The 14,129-nt window shown below is 44.7% G+C and overlaps 1 protein-coding gene across 1 annotated transcript; it reads right to left on the bottom strand.

Moving 5' to 3' along the window:
* Nucleotides 1-10,013: 10,013 nt before the first annotated feature.
* Nucleotides 10,014-12,951, bottom strand: GJD4 (gap junction protein delta 4). The gene is made up of 2 exons (XM_069458975.1): nucleotides 12,888-12,951; nucleotides 10,014-11,077 (listed from the first exon to the last, which is right to left on the bottom strand). The coding sequence occupies exons 1-2, from the start codon at nucleotides 12,949-12,951 to the stop codon at nucleotides 10,014-10,016; spliced, it is 1,128 nt and encodes a 375-aa protein (XP_069315076.1).
* Between the last annotated feature and the right edge of the window lie 1,178 nt (nucleotides 12,952-14,129).

Below are 14,129 nucleotides of genomic sequence, written 5' to 3'. Positions count from 1 at the left end.
TCACATAGCACAGCGATGTGGAAAGACCAGGCTTCCAAAGAAGGATGAGGGAAGAGACAGCCTCGTGAAGTCCATGTATGAAGATGTCTTGTCCCTGAGGACCAGAATGGCTCGTGGGGGTGGGAGGGAAGGAAGAGACACTAGCCAAGGACCAAATAAGATCTTAGAGGTCACCTACCAGGATCACGAATTTGCAGAGTCATGGGGAACCTTACTGTCCCATAGACAAGTAACAGAGGCACGACCCAGCAGCTATGGAAACACAGCATCTCAGATCTCTCCTACCAAATCAGAAGCTGCATTTCAGCAAGATCCCCAAGTTTCATGTGCACAGTAAAATGTAGGAAGGTCTAGAGTGCAGTCTCTCATTTTGCAGGTCAGGAAATCAAAGCCCAAGATGACTGTACTTGCTGCAGATACCGCAGTCAGGAGCATGGCTGGACCAAAAAGCCACCAAGCCTACCTGTTACTCCTATGTCTGTAGGGCTTTTACAGCTGTCCCGCTGTTCTGTGCAAACTCCTAAGACCGCCGCGATGCACATTCAGAGTGGGAACAGCAACTTACCAGGGCTGTGTTTACCTGATTGCAGAATCATAGCAGAGTCTCTCCGTGGTTTGGTGGTGGCCTACACAAGCTTATCAAGCCTGGGGGACAACCATTATTCACAGTGGACAAAAGCATCTTATTACCTTATGTATCACTCAGGTGAAGCATACACTAATTTAACTTAGAGAACCAATTTCCAATATTTTCCTTCCTAACAAACCCTTTTCTAATTAACTAACACCCTAACAGTAGCCGTCACCTCTGCCTATGTGTCAGAAGCACTCAGGGGTGTTTTTTAAAATTATCAATGCCCACACTGCACCTCAGACCAATGGAATCACAATTTCTGGGGCTGTCTTCTGAGATTTCAAAGTTTTCTGAAACTACCCAGGTAATTCTCATGTACCGCCAGGGGCCAGGGTTGAAAACCAGTGGATGTAACTGAATGTGATGTTGGGATCTAAAGTGAAAATATATATATATATGGAAATGGAAATTAGCTAAGCAAATCTAGCCATCATCAACCAACTTGACTACTTTAAATAGAAGTGGTTATTTTTTCCTTCTTGTCACGTTGAACACCGTAAATATTAAATATTTGGGAGAGGACACTAGTGCCCTCACCTGGTCCAAAGGGAGAACTTCATGCTTTGTTGTTTTGAATCAAAGATCTCATTTCATAGTTTTAGATAACCCTGCTTTTTCGCCTGTAAAGAAATAACGGAGAATTGTGTACATAGGGTATGGTTCTATTAACTAGAAATTAAACCCAACCTGTCAGCCTAGGAGGCATCAATTATGTTGATATCTTAGTAAAGATATTAAAATGTCCTCTTTTTGTTCAGTACGTGTTTATTTACTGAGACAGATTCAGCTGGAAAGGAAAGCTCAGCCTGCAGGGACCTAAGCCAGGCATGACTTTCGAAGACCAAGTGCAAGGTCGTATTGTGGTCCAGGAAGCAGGGGCTGAACCAATGGTGAGTCAGCTGGGATCCTGAGTGTGTGTAGACATGTGTCTCTTCACCTCACTCTCTTTAAAAGAAAACTGATGCTATCTTACCTAATGCAGCAACTTCACTGAAGTTGTAGAACGATAGGATAACGTTACTAGAGAAATCTGCTCTTTCTCTGGGTACCATGAAAGAAGTAACAAGTCCTTAGCCAAAGCCCCAGAAAGTGAGATCCACTTTCCCAAGTACCCCTGAGGTTTTCCTGACTCTATGTAACAGGTATGATTCTAGATTTTAACTGTTACACCTCATCATATTTCTGCAAGAAAAATCCTAAATAAAGGATCATAAGTCAAACCCAAGAAAGGGATGCAAACTTTGCTTGATACCGCAAAAGAATATCTCTTGGCCATACTCAGTGGGAACAAAAAGAAGCTAATAACTTAATCCTTCTGAAAAATATCTCACAATAAACGCTGTTTTTTACTTGACCGAGAATTTTCTGGATTTTTTTGATAGTAGCCATCCTAATGATTGTGAAGTGCTATCTCATTGTGATTTTGATGTCTATTTCTCTGATGATTAGTGACGTTGAGCATGTTTTCATATGCTTTTTGGCCATTCACATGTCATCTTTGTAGAAATGCCTATTCAAGTTCTTTGTTCATTTTTTAAGCAAGTTATTTGACTTGTTTTTTTGTCATTGAGTTGTAGGAGTTCTTTATATACTCTGGATATTAACCCCTTATCAGATATATGATTTGCAAATATTTCTCCCATTCTGTGGGTTGCCTTTTCACTCTATAAAATTTTGATTGTATCTTTTGATGCACAAAAGTTTTTAAGTTTAATGTAGCGGCATTTGTCTATTTGTGCTTTGGTTGTCTGTGCTTTAAATAATCCAACATCATGAAACTTTTCCCCCATGAGCATTTTCTTTTCCATGAGCATTTTTAAGGCAAAAATGGGCAAGGTGGTAGTGACAGTAAATAAACAGATCATTTTTAGAAGACATAGATGGCAGAGACCGTGCGTGCCTATTGATTTGGGGTAAAGATATTGAAGTGTTCCCGGGCCTTTTCTAATAACCCTCCAGATCCCTTACTTCATACAGGACACCTGCCTATATAGGAAAAAAGGTCATTATTGGTCCTGCCCAGAATCCAGGCCAAGCCCAACATTTCACTTTGGAAATGGCTCTCTGTAAGAGAATAAATCCCAGGGCATGATCCTGATTTGGATGCTGACTGTGTTCTCACCCCGGGGAAGGAGTATTACACCACCTCTAAAGCCAATTTCAGAGAGCCCATGTTATCTCATTACCTAATAAATACCAACTGATGCAGATCATTTATTTTCTCTTAGAAACCGTAATTATTACCTTAAAATCTATCTACTCTTAAAAAGCATAAAACATTTATTTAAATCTTAAAGCAGCCGGACTTTATTCAAATTTGGCTAGTGCAAATTCTGAAGTCAGTATTAGAAGGGGTTTGGTAGAATCAAACAAAAGGTGTCATTTTCACAGAATCGTATCATTTCTGATCCTGAAGGAAATTGTCAGTCCATCTAGGTTGGTGTTTTTGATCTTGGTTGTCCAATAGAATTGCCATGTAAGAAATGCTGATGCCAGTCTCCCACCGCCACCCCCAGAGGTCCTGACTCAGTGGGACTGAGAGCCATTCAGCTCGTTCAACCCCACATCCTTGGAAATAAAGGTATAAGCAGTTGACCTGTGCCACCTTCCCTCTGCACTTAATCACATCCTTTTGCTATGTAAGGGAACATAGGCACAAACTACAGGGATTAGAGATTAGGATGTGGACATCTTTGGAGGGGGTGGGGCATCATTTTGCCTACCACACTGGGATTAGAAGAATAACATGTAGCAGTAGACACTTTGTTTGTAAACATGAACATATAAGTGTTCATTTAAAGCAAAAAATTCTATTGTTTTTTTAAATGTGAGCTGTTCTAAAAAGCTATCCATTTGTATTTGTTGAGCACCTACAAAAATCTGGGAATTACGTTATTTTTATTTTTATTTATTTATTTATTAATTTGAGACAGAGACTCACTCTGTTGCCCTGGCTAGAGCACAGCGGAATCAGCCTGGCTCACAGCAACCTCAAACTCCTGGGCTCAAGCAATCCTCCTGCCTCAGCCTCCCAAGTAGCTGGGACTACAGGCAGCATCTCCGCTGACCACCATACTTTGGGAGGGAATTATACGTATCAGATTCAGCTGTAGACACTTTCTTCATCCAAAATTAACTGATCCGTGGGGAAAATGAATTCACAGTAAAACTAAGCAGCAAGAGTGGACAAGCAAGAAAAAATAGAGAGGAAAGATTATGAAAAGAAAATTTCAGATGAGGCAAAAAATGTTCGAAACCAGAGTCACAAAGAAATGCTGTCACCACATTCGCAATATTTCATCCCTACACAGTTTCCATATTTTAGGCTTGTAATTCTATATGCTGGAAAACTTTTTCATAATTTTTATGCTGGAAAGTTGGACTTCATATGAAGGAAATGACTAAGTCTGAAATACTCTAGGTTTAAAATGACTCACATACTCTTAAGATTAACAGAACCTTACCGTGTATTATGATTTTGTATATTTGCACTTCAGAATTCCCAAAGGATTTAGCAGTCTGAGACCAAAGATCGGATTTTTCCAAATCACACAGAAGCTTTTAAATCCAAGTTTAGCCCAATGAAAGGATAAATGTGGTGAATTCCGTGAATCTTTCCAACGCAATCATGTTGTGCCAACACAATCATGTTGTGCCAGCTCAAGAAGGATTCGTGCAAGACTAACACAGATGTTTCCAAGTTCCATAAAGGAAGAGTAGGTCCGAAGCAAGTCAATAACTCAGTTTTCTAGGTCCCTAAAGTTACTGCTTTAGCTTTACTGTAAGCTGTTCTTTAACTGGTGTGAGAAGTGTCAAGTCAACAACAAAAGGTGATAATTCCATTGGGATTATCAGCCCTGTTATTTTGCTAGCACAACCAAGACTCTACCAAAACAACTGGATGCCATTCTGCCCCTATTTCATGGGATTCCCCAGACCTAAATTTTGCCTCTAAATCTACTAACAGATCAGAGCCTAATCTGGAGACACCCTCCTGAACTTGGGATGGGAACCAATTTGAAAAGTAGGGGAGGCGTGTCTCTGGGGTCACCGGAGACCTCCTTCTGTGTCTCCTCTTTGGTGACTTTCGCATTTCTTTTTCAGGTACTAAAGCTCTATTCTGTAGCCCTTTATTTACAAAGAGAGTGTTATTCTCTTTGCTAACCAATCCCATCAAGACCCCAAGGAAGAGGATACAGAAAAGAGTACATGTCCTATTCGTACCAGGATTTCTGTGATGTATAGAAAATATAATATAGAGAATATGCTTTCTGGCTCAACAGTACATAAGAAATAAAAATTCTTTAAGAAACATTGGTGTTAGAAATACATCCAGAGTTATTAGCAAGGTCCACTGGGGAGAGAGACCTGCACAGAGGAGTTTTCCAGCACCCACTTGTCCTGCTAAAAAGGAGGCTGTACCTTGGACTGACCCACAGGACTCTCTGTTGAACCTTTGGTGGTGCCATTGGGAGATACGAAGTTGCTGACATATCATTTAGTCCTGACCGTGGCCCTTTAGGCCTCCCTGATCCATGTACACACAAAGGCAAGCCGCCACTCCCCAGATGTTCAAAGCCACCAGGTTCCACTCTGTCCCCTGCCCTCATGCTGCTGACCTAGCCTCACTGCGATTTCAAAGTCGGGGCCCTGCGACTCTGCCTGTCACCCTCCGGAGCACCAGGACCTGCCTGTCCTGCTGCTCCCTGCCAGGGCTCCCTCCTCTGTCTCACAGCCTCTCTTTCACAAAGTTGGTCACTCTGACTCCCATCTTTTCTCCTTTTCTCCCTCTTGCCTCTTTGGAGCCAACCATTTCTCCCCTCCATCCCCAGGAAGTCCAGGGCATGTGCTCATTTCGTCTTCCTCCTCCTCCTTTTCTCACCATCATTTCTCTGATCTGCCCTGCTCCACACAGTGTAATTGACTAATTCAGGGAGGCTCTCCCACCAAGGCATTTGGAGGGTCAAAGGTATTCCCAGCTTGAAGACTTCATTCAAAAGCTCAGTCGCTGATGAGTAATTTCAAATATCAACCATAGGTGGACCCTACCCACCTAGAAAAAAGAAATCCAAGAATTCTAGAAATATCATTTCACACCGCCACTGCCTGTCCCAGCTGTCACCTTTTATTACAGCTCTGTCTCAAGCCAGACCTTTGCAGCCTGCAGCTGATCGTGTGAAAAGTCAGGGGAAAGGACAACCAAACACCTGTGGGCAAAAATAAAGAAAATAAATTAGAATTAAGGGGCTACCTCCAAACCTCACAGGGGTGAATCATTATCTTGTTAAATGACCTCTTTCCCAGGCGGCCAGATCGCCCACAACTCTTCCATTATCTCCTAATTTCTCACCCTCTCTGTTATTAAAGTAACTTCATAGAGTTCCCAGATCTACTGCCCAGAATTCTGAGATCCTGACTTTTCTGGCCAGAGATAAACAAGAAAGGAGGGGAGTGAAAAGGATGAGTGATAACTCACGACCATGGTCACCGGCACCACCAGAAGTCAATTAACATTTCGCTTCGGTGCTTGTAAACATCACATCTTAAATATGGCCCAAGAGAGGCCCCTGCTGGTAAGACAGGGTGCAGGAGGACAGGACCGTGCACATCGTCCTCCTTAAGCACGTGTTGAATCGTCACAGATGCCCAAAGAGACCTGTTTGCAGTGATCTGTCAAGCATTGATCCTTTTGCAGCCTGGGAAGCACCTCAGGGTGACACATGGCCATGCCCCTCTCAGGGGACTTCCACATCCACCATCTCTTCTGAACTCCCCAGCAAGCCCATGAAGAAAGGCAGCCGTGACGTGCCAATTTCAGTCCTGAGAAGATTAAGGTTCACAGGAGTTGGGGGTGTTGAGTGGCACTCAAACTCTTCCTGCCTCAGCTGTTCATGTAATACGTCAGTTTTTGTGGGTTTGTTTTTTGTTCGTTTGTTTGTCTGTTTTTAGTTTCATAGAAAGAAACAGGAGCAAAACACTAAATTCTAGGGGCAGGGTCATGCCAGGTAGGCACACTCCTTATAATCACTCAATCTTTCTTTCTTTTTTTTTTTGAGACAGGGTCTTGCTTGGTAGCCCAGGCTGGAGTGCAGCGGTGTGATCACAGCTCACTGCAACCTCAAACTCCAGTAGCTGAGACTACAGGCAGCAGCCACCAAGCCCAACTTTTTTTTTTTTTTTTTTTTTTTGTAGAAACCAGGTCTTGCTATGTTGCTCAGGCTGGTCTTGAACTCTCAGACTCAAGCGATCCTCCTGCCTTGGCCTCCCAAAGTGCTGGGATTACAGGTGTGAGCCACCGCACCTGGCCTCCCACTAAATCTTTTAAACGCATCATGTACTCCAGAGAGGGAGGAAACTCTTTTTATCAGAATCTAGTTTTTCCATTCAACTTTTAATTTCCTGAACTCTCCATGAAACTCACTCCATCCAGGTTCAAATAATGAGAACATTTAGTCTCTCGGGTCACAGTACAGGGATGGAACTTACTAGAAATTTCCCCGAGGAAGATGTGTGCTCTATGACTGACAGAAAGAAGGGAACAGAGCTATACATATATCCAAAAGGCAGTGGGAGAGAAGGGATTTGTTTCGTTTCTAGGAAACATGTGTCCCACAGCACAACCAAAATACAGCTGGCAGGATTTACCAGACTGCTGCTCACCCAGCCCCCGGAGTTGGAATGTCGAAGTTCTTGGAGGGAGAGGCATGTACATTACAGGAGATCTTCAGCAAGTCTGTGCCTGAGAAACCCAGATGTCCTCTCTCCTCGTCTATAAAGCACCACCCTCCTGATCGCCTCTTCCCTGAAACCAAAATTACACGCAGAGAATTTGAAATAGGTTCTCACAGCACATTGCAACATCCTACCAAAAAAGAGCCGCATTTATTAATTCCATAAATAATACTTTTCTTGGCTGAGCACAAACTGCTTTATAAGCATAATCTCATTGATCCTCATAATCTTTCTTGCATTTTTTTCTCTCTGCAGGTAGCCAGCTATACGTGTTGGGTCAGAGTTTGGATTCCACCAGTGGGTTCCGTCATGGCTGGACCGCCTTAGAATCCACCTGCAGAGAAGAGAAAGGGATTTCTGAATTCAAGTCCCAGGAAAGTTAGACCTAGACAGTATCTAGCAAGCCTTTTGTACTATGCAAAATCCAAAGAGCTAAACTAAAGCATGTGCACACATACACTTAGACCACTTAAGATCCTTTTTTTATTTAAAATGATTATAATTAAGAGAACAGTCCTGAAATACAAGAGATTTGGGCTCTGAGCCCAATTTAGTCTGTTCTCGTCATCCTTGTCACCTCCTTTTCTTCTCTCCAGCCCTAATATTTACAAGGACCTGAGCCAATGGCTCCACTTAGCTTCCCCTCCTCTGAGACCAGGTGACTAAATTTATTAAATGCCTCTTACGGGGCAGGTGACCCCCACAGCACATCGACAGAGTCCTCCACTTGCAGAGCACTAAGGAATCGTCTAGCCAGCCTGCCTCGTCACACAGAGGGGGAAACTGAGGCCCAGAGGAGAGAAGTGACCTGCCAAGTACTGGTGGACGTGGGATAAGAACCCACATCTTCCCCCACCCCAGGCTCATGACTCTGCCCTCCTCTCCCAGCGCCCGTTGCTCTGAGGAGCATTTGCAGTTTTCCATGGAATAAATATCAAGGCTCTGATTCTCTCGTGGTGGCATTTGAACATCAGCAGAGAGGCCAGAATATCCCTTCCCAGGGCCACCTGAATGATATCACACTGGTTTGTAAACCTAAAGTCGAGGGCAGACCCCAGTGGTGGAAGGAGCCTCGCTCTGCTCTGTTCCCTCTGGGGGGCGGCCGAGAGGGAGCCCCAGCCCCGCCCCGCCCGCCACCTTCTCCTCCCAGCTATTGTCCTGGCTCCTGCGTGGCTCAAACCACCAATATTTGTTGATGTCATCTTTTCTCATTCCTCAACAAAAATAGGCACATTCATTCAAATAGCTTTATGCCAAAACCAATGTTGTATTTTTTTTTTAAGTTTTAATCAATTGTTTTGACATCCTGTAGCTATATCGAGCAGGCTGGTACTCTCTTTCCATCCTGGCAGATATTTCATTGTCAAGGTCTCCTTTAGCACAATTAAAAGTGTCCATCTTTTTCATGAGTGTGTTGCTTCATCCTTTTTTTTTTTTTTTTTTTTTTAATCTGCTGGAGGGAAGGATGGTTCTTCTTTCTCAGCCATTCCATGTTTGGGGACCAGAGGATAATCGTCAATTCTAGAACTACACCCAGATGGCTCCTTCTCCTCTTTTGACAAAGGTGAGCTGGTTTACCCTGCCCCGTAGCAGGTCTTTCTGCCTTCTTGTACCCTCCCGCCCGCCCGAGCTAGGGCGGCACCAAAGCTCTAACTCAGAGTCACGCCTTCGCTTCGGCAGCTCCTAGATCCAAATGAGATTAACCCCAAGTACAGAGACGCATGGCTGAGAAGCCCAGCCCAAGACCTGGGGCAGTTGTCTGTTTCTAGTGTACACACAAAAGGCATGAACACGATGCTCAGAGTGTCTCTCGTCTGCTCCACTGGAAAATGAAGACGGTCAGGGCAATCTGAGTCGTGTCACTCTCTAAAGGACACAGACAAAGCCTGGACTAAACACCTGTGACAAATCTGTGGCCACTCAACAGCAAAAGTACTCCCTGCACACAGTGAGGACAGCCACCCAGCAAACACACACAAGGGACAACTCAGCCAGCCACATCCTGTGCCCCTTACACACACACAATGACAATAGAAGATGCCCCCCGAAACCCTAACACAATGAACTATGAAGGGTGATACTACAATGCAATCAGCATTCGTTTTATTAAGGGGTTTAGAGAAGGAATATCTCTCTATTAATGGCATGCATAACAGATGTTTCTTTCATCCATGCAGAAAAACAAAAACAAAACCAAAACCTCATAATTATTCACCAGAAAATAGGAAAACATTAATGAGCTCTATGAATGTAAGAGATCACGCTTTACATTAAGCACATGACAAAGAATATGACAACAGAACCACCCAGAGTGTCGCCTATAGAACAGCCTCACCATGATCAGTAAGCAGACACTCTCCAATTAATCGTTTTAGTTTCACTGGAGCGTTTGAATGTCACATGCTTTTTTTCAACAAAAAGTGTTACCTAAACTAAATCCGTATGGAGAGTGTATCAGAGTCTCTCCTGTGAAGTCCATTTGTCCCCAGGCCAGCTGGCCTTTGTGGCTGTTAATGTTCTCGGGAACGTAGTTGAGTGATAAGATTTTACAGGTGCCAAGGTGAGTGTGCGTCCTGTCTACACCCGCGTTTCCATTTGCAACAACAGCACAGCTGTGCACACTCAGTGTTGCTTGGCGCTCTTTTTTTCACACCCACTCGGATTTTTTGGTCCTCAGGTGGGGGGCACTGCCAGAGCTGGCCAGCCGGGTGGGGAGCTGGAGCTGGCTGCATGAGTAGCGCCCCGCCAGGCCACTCCCAGGGACAGAGCCTTTGCCCCTGGGGTCCTGGGTGGCCTCTCTGTGGGGCATGCCCCCAGGCTCTTTGCAAGCCAGGGACAGCTTGTCGCTGACTGAGGACATTACCTCATTCTCGTCTTCATCCGGAAGCTGCATCAGCCCCGGTGCACCGGGCTCACCGTTGGCACCCTCCCCTGGGGACCACGTGCCAGGGCGAGCGGGCGCCCCCTTTTCCTCCCACCCGCCCTTCTGGCGTCCTGAAGCATGGCTGGGAGGAGGTGACCCGGCTTCACACTCCTCCCTGACCGAGGGGCCCTTCGCCCCCCGGCTGGGGCCTCGGCCCCTGCGCGTCCTGCGCCGCACGCTGCACACCAGGTCGGCGACACCGAGCAGGAAGGACAGCGCGCTGACCGCCCAGATGAAGAGCATCATGATGGACTTTTCCGTAGGCCGAGACACGTAACAATCCACCACGCTGGTGCAAGGGGAGTGGGTGCAAGAGAATCTCTTTGGGACCAAGAATCCGAAGAAGAGGTAATGCAAGGCCCCAAAAGCTGCCTCCAGCAGGGTCCGCAGGAGCAGGTGGACGATGTAGCCGGAAGAGAAGTCGGGCACGCGCAGGTGGCACCGCTCCCTGCAGGGCCTTGGGCTGCGTCCCTCCCCAGGGCCCGGGTCACAGGGGTCCAGGCCCCCGAGCGCTCCATCCGACTCGCAGGGCCCCCGGGCGGCAAGCACGGCTCCTTGGTGGACGACATAGACGCTGAACACGGCGTAGGGGAGCAGGACAGACACGCTCTGGATCACCCAGAACCGCAGGTGCGACACAGGGGAGAAGATGTCGTAGCAAACGTTGGCGCATCCCGGCTGCAGAGTATTGCAGACAAACCTCTCCTGCTCGTCCTGGTAGATGGGGTACCCCGCCAAGACGACCACCGCTATCCTCAGCAAGAGCATCAGGATAAGCCAGATCTTTCCTAGGAAAGAAGCAGTGGGAATGGCCTCGTCACCACCGTATCAACGTATGTCGTCCCTGTGACAACTTTTAATTATTTACTGGCTCTGAGATTGGACAGCTGAGACGTCATTAAGTATGTATTTAGTCCCAGCAAGAGAACCAGCCAGTTAATGCATTTGGCAAATATTTATTGAGCACTGAAGCTACTTGGGTTTTTTGTTTTGTTTTTTTGTTTGTTTTGTTTTGTTTTGGGTGAGAACTTTTTTTATTTGGGATAATTGTAAGAGCAGTCCTGATGCTCTCTTGGAATCAAGAAAAAAATACATAAACGAAAGGAGACATCATAAAATGTGACCACAGACTATGAAAGTTCATTTTTCTTCATTATTAACATTCAAAATGAATGAAAATCTAGAGTGGCCCAAAACATACAGGAACATACATTAAAATGATTATTGATGTCACATTACCATATGTGATATTGAACCTACTTGTTTATAAAATGCTTAGAGATGAGCAGATTTTTCAAAAGCGTAACATACTAAAAATGTTTTAATCTGACTCCACTGGTTCAGATTTTTGGTAATATCTCCTGGACTGAAAGATCCAGAAAGAAACTTTGGCTGAGCAGATGAGTGATTTACATAAGATCTTCCTCTCCTTAGGAGAATAAGCTTTTTAAAGGATTTTAGCATACCCCTGTAACTATACAGCCAATCCACACTATTAATTTCATTTAGTCTTCTTTACTTATGATAATGGCCCACCAAGATCTCTGTTTAATCACAGGGCTTTTATTTAATGTTGGTCTCTGGTCCTTGAAATTGAATTTTTTTAAGAACATTCAATTTTTCAGATTTTTTAATAATTCAGAATTCCTTTCCCCTTCTTCCAGTTACTATGAATTAATGAGGCTTTTCTTTCTTCAATTTATCATGAATGAATGAGATCAATCTAGCAAACCAAAATAACTTCAAAGCCCTATTTTCATGTCAGGGGCCAACTATTTTGGAACATGCTTAAAATACAACCAAAAGAAGTTGTAAATATCGCGTTTTGTGACGAGACAGAGAAAACATCATCTGACACGAGAAAAACAAAACTCTATTATAAATGCAGGCTGTCCGGCTCAAAGAATAATATCATTATGTGTTAAAAATCATTGACTTGGACATTTAACACCAAGTTGATTTTGTTGAAATTCTACAAAATAAAAAAATGAAAAAGAGAAGTATCACCACATCTCATATATTAGTCCTTTCTCCTCAATCCATTTTTCTGCGACACCCATGTCGCTCTGAAAATTAGCCTCATCTGTATCAAACAGAAATCTTGATTATTTTCTTTATTAAAAAGATAAAGAGATTTGGTTTTAAAGTGCGTTCGAGAAATGAGTAACCTTTACAAATTAAGCTTCAAGGATCAAACCTAAAAAGAGGAACGAGAAGAAAGCTGTCATCCAGGCATGACTTTCTTAGGAAATTTCACTGTTTTGCTCCTTTTCCTGGCAATGTGGCCACAGAAGGGTTACACAAAAACACCCCCCTTCCACCTGCTCCAGTCTTCAGCCTCCACACTCGCATGTCAGTGACAAGAGACCCTGTGAGGGGACAAGGCTCACACCCAAGGCTTCCTTACGTGATGGAGCAACCGTGGGGACATTAGAGGAAACTTAAAGCCACAGCTCTCTTCCTCCCGGCCAGACACGGGGGGTGGGACAGGCAAATTGAAGACAAGGAAATACCTTGACCTTTTAAGAAGGACTCGATTCGAATACGGCAACGAAAACAAAAACAGAACAGGAGTTTGGAGGTTGTCCTGATACTCACCCACAATGGTCACGTTGCAGTTTAATGTGACGATGAGGAACCCCAGAAAGTCCCAGCTTTCCATGCTTCTGGAATGTCACAGTCTTGAGGCTGCCAGAGACTGGTGGAGGCCTGTGTTCTCCAAAGGAGGTGGGAGATCCTTGCAGGAATAAATGGATTTTAACTACAAAAGACTTAACGCTGAGAGTCGGAGATTCAAAAGCAAAGCTTTGAGCCCAGGAGCAGGAGGTGAGTTTTTGTGTCTCCAAGTTGAGATGGCCCTAAGCCGTTTGCCTCTGAGGCAAAGCATTCCTGACAACTGCAGTGACCAGAACAGCACAAGTCATCTCTCATTGTGGGCTATTCTTACCCTCTCGGGATATTCCCGGCCCGTGGCAGTGCTCATATGTCCCTACCAGGACAGCCAGACGCTTCAGGATATAATAGATGCCACTACTTTTAACCCAAGAAAGAAAACTTCTGTTAACCACTCAAGCAAATTTCTCTGCTGAAAAGGCATTTGCACAACCACTTCACTTGTGCAAAAAGCCCTACAGTGTTCGTGTTTTGTCTTCTCTAGGAAGACTCACTACCCCACCGTGACACTAACCCGCAGGGACCTGGCCTTTATTCGGAATTGCTATGCCATCGCTGCAAGCAGAAATCCACGCCACTGTTGTGTGTCCCAACTCTAGACTGTGACTCGGTTATTACCCACCTGCTTCTTGTGTGGGTTACAGATGGGAGCTCTTCACTCAGAGGCAAAAGCCTGGGTGCAAATCTCAGGGCAGCCCCTCACGCACGGGGGAAGTTACTAGATCTCTCTAGAAATCCACATCTTGCAATAAAGAGAGTCATACCATTCCTGTCGGCATCTGCAGGAGGCTTATGCGAAAAGACGGTATGAAATGCAAGCACCTAGTGTGTAGAGGCTGTGCAATGACTCACATCAGCGGGGTTTTGGTCCCCAACTGGCCTGTGCCATCTTCCTAGGTTACGGCTTCCTTTTGAATCTCCCAGTCCTATCTAGCCTGGGGCTGCTCTCATTGAATCTACTTAATAAATGTCTGTTAAATGTGTAATAAAATATCACCGTCTGGACCTGCCGACATCAATCACAGCTGCATCAAAATCCTATGGTGACGGCCACCTTTATATCTGGGAAGAACCCATCTTGCAAGGTTGGGGATCTATCATCAGGGTGGAAATTGTGAACTTTAAAAGGAATGATTTCAATTTTCCATGAAAGCTATTCCTTTATAT

Source organism: Eulemur rufifrons, chromosome 25 (genome assembly GCF_041146395.1).
Source record: "Eulemur rufifrons isolate Redbay chromosome 25, OSU_ERuf_1, whole genome shotgun sequence".
In the NCBI taxonomy this organism is placed as follows: domain Eukaryota; kingdom Metazoa; phylum Chordata; class Mammalia; order Primates; family Lemuridae; genus Eulemur; species Eulemur rufifrons.
This window is presented reverse-complemented; position numbering and strand designations above follow the sequence as displayed.

What these genes read in the sequence shown, in the direction of transcription:
- GJD4 (XM_069458975.1), bottom strand. Translation starts at nt 12,951, where the DNA reads ATGGAAAGCTGGGACTTTCTGGGGTTCCTCATCGTCACATTAAACTGC. An exon ending in CTGCAACGTGACCATTGTGG is followed by an intron (nt 11,078 to 12,887) that starts GTGAGTATCAGG and finishes CTTCTTTCCTAG; the next exon opens with GAAAGATCTGGCTTATCCTG.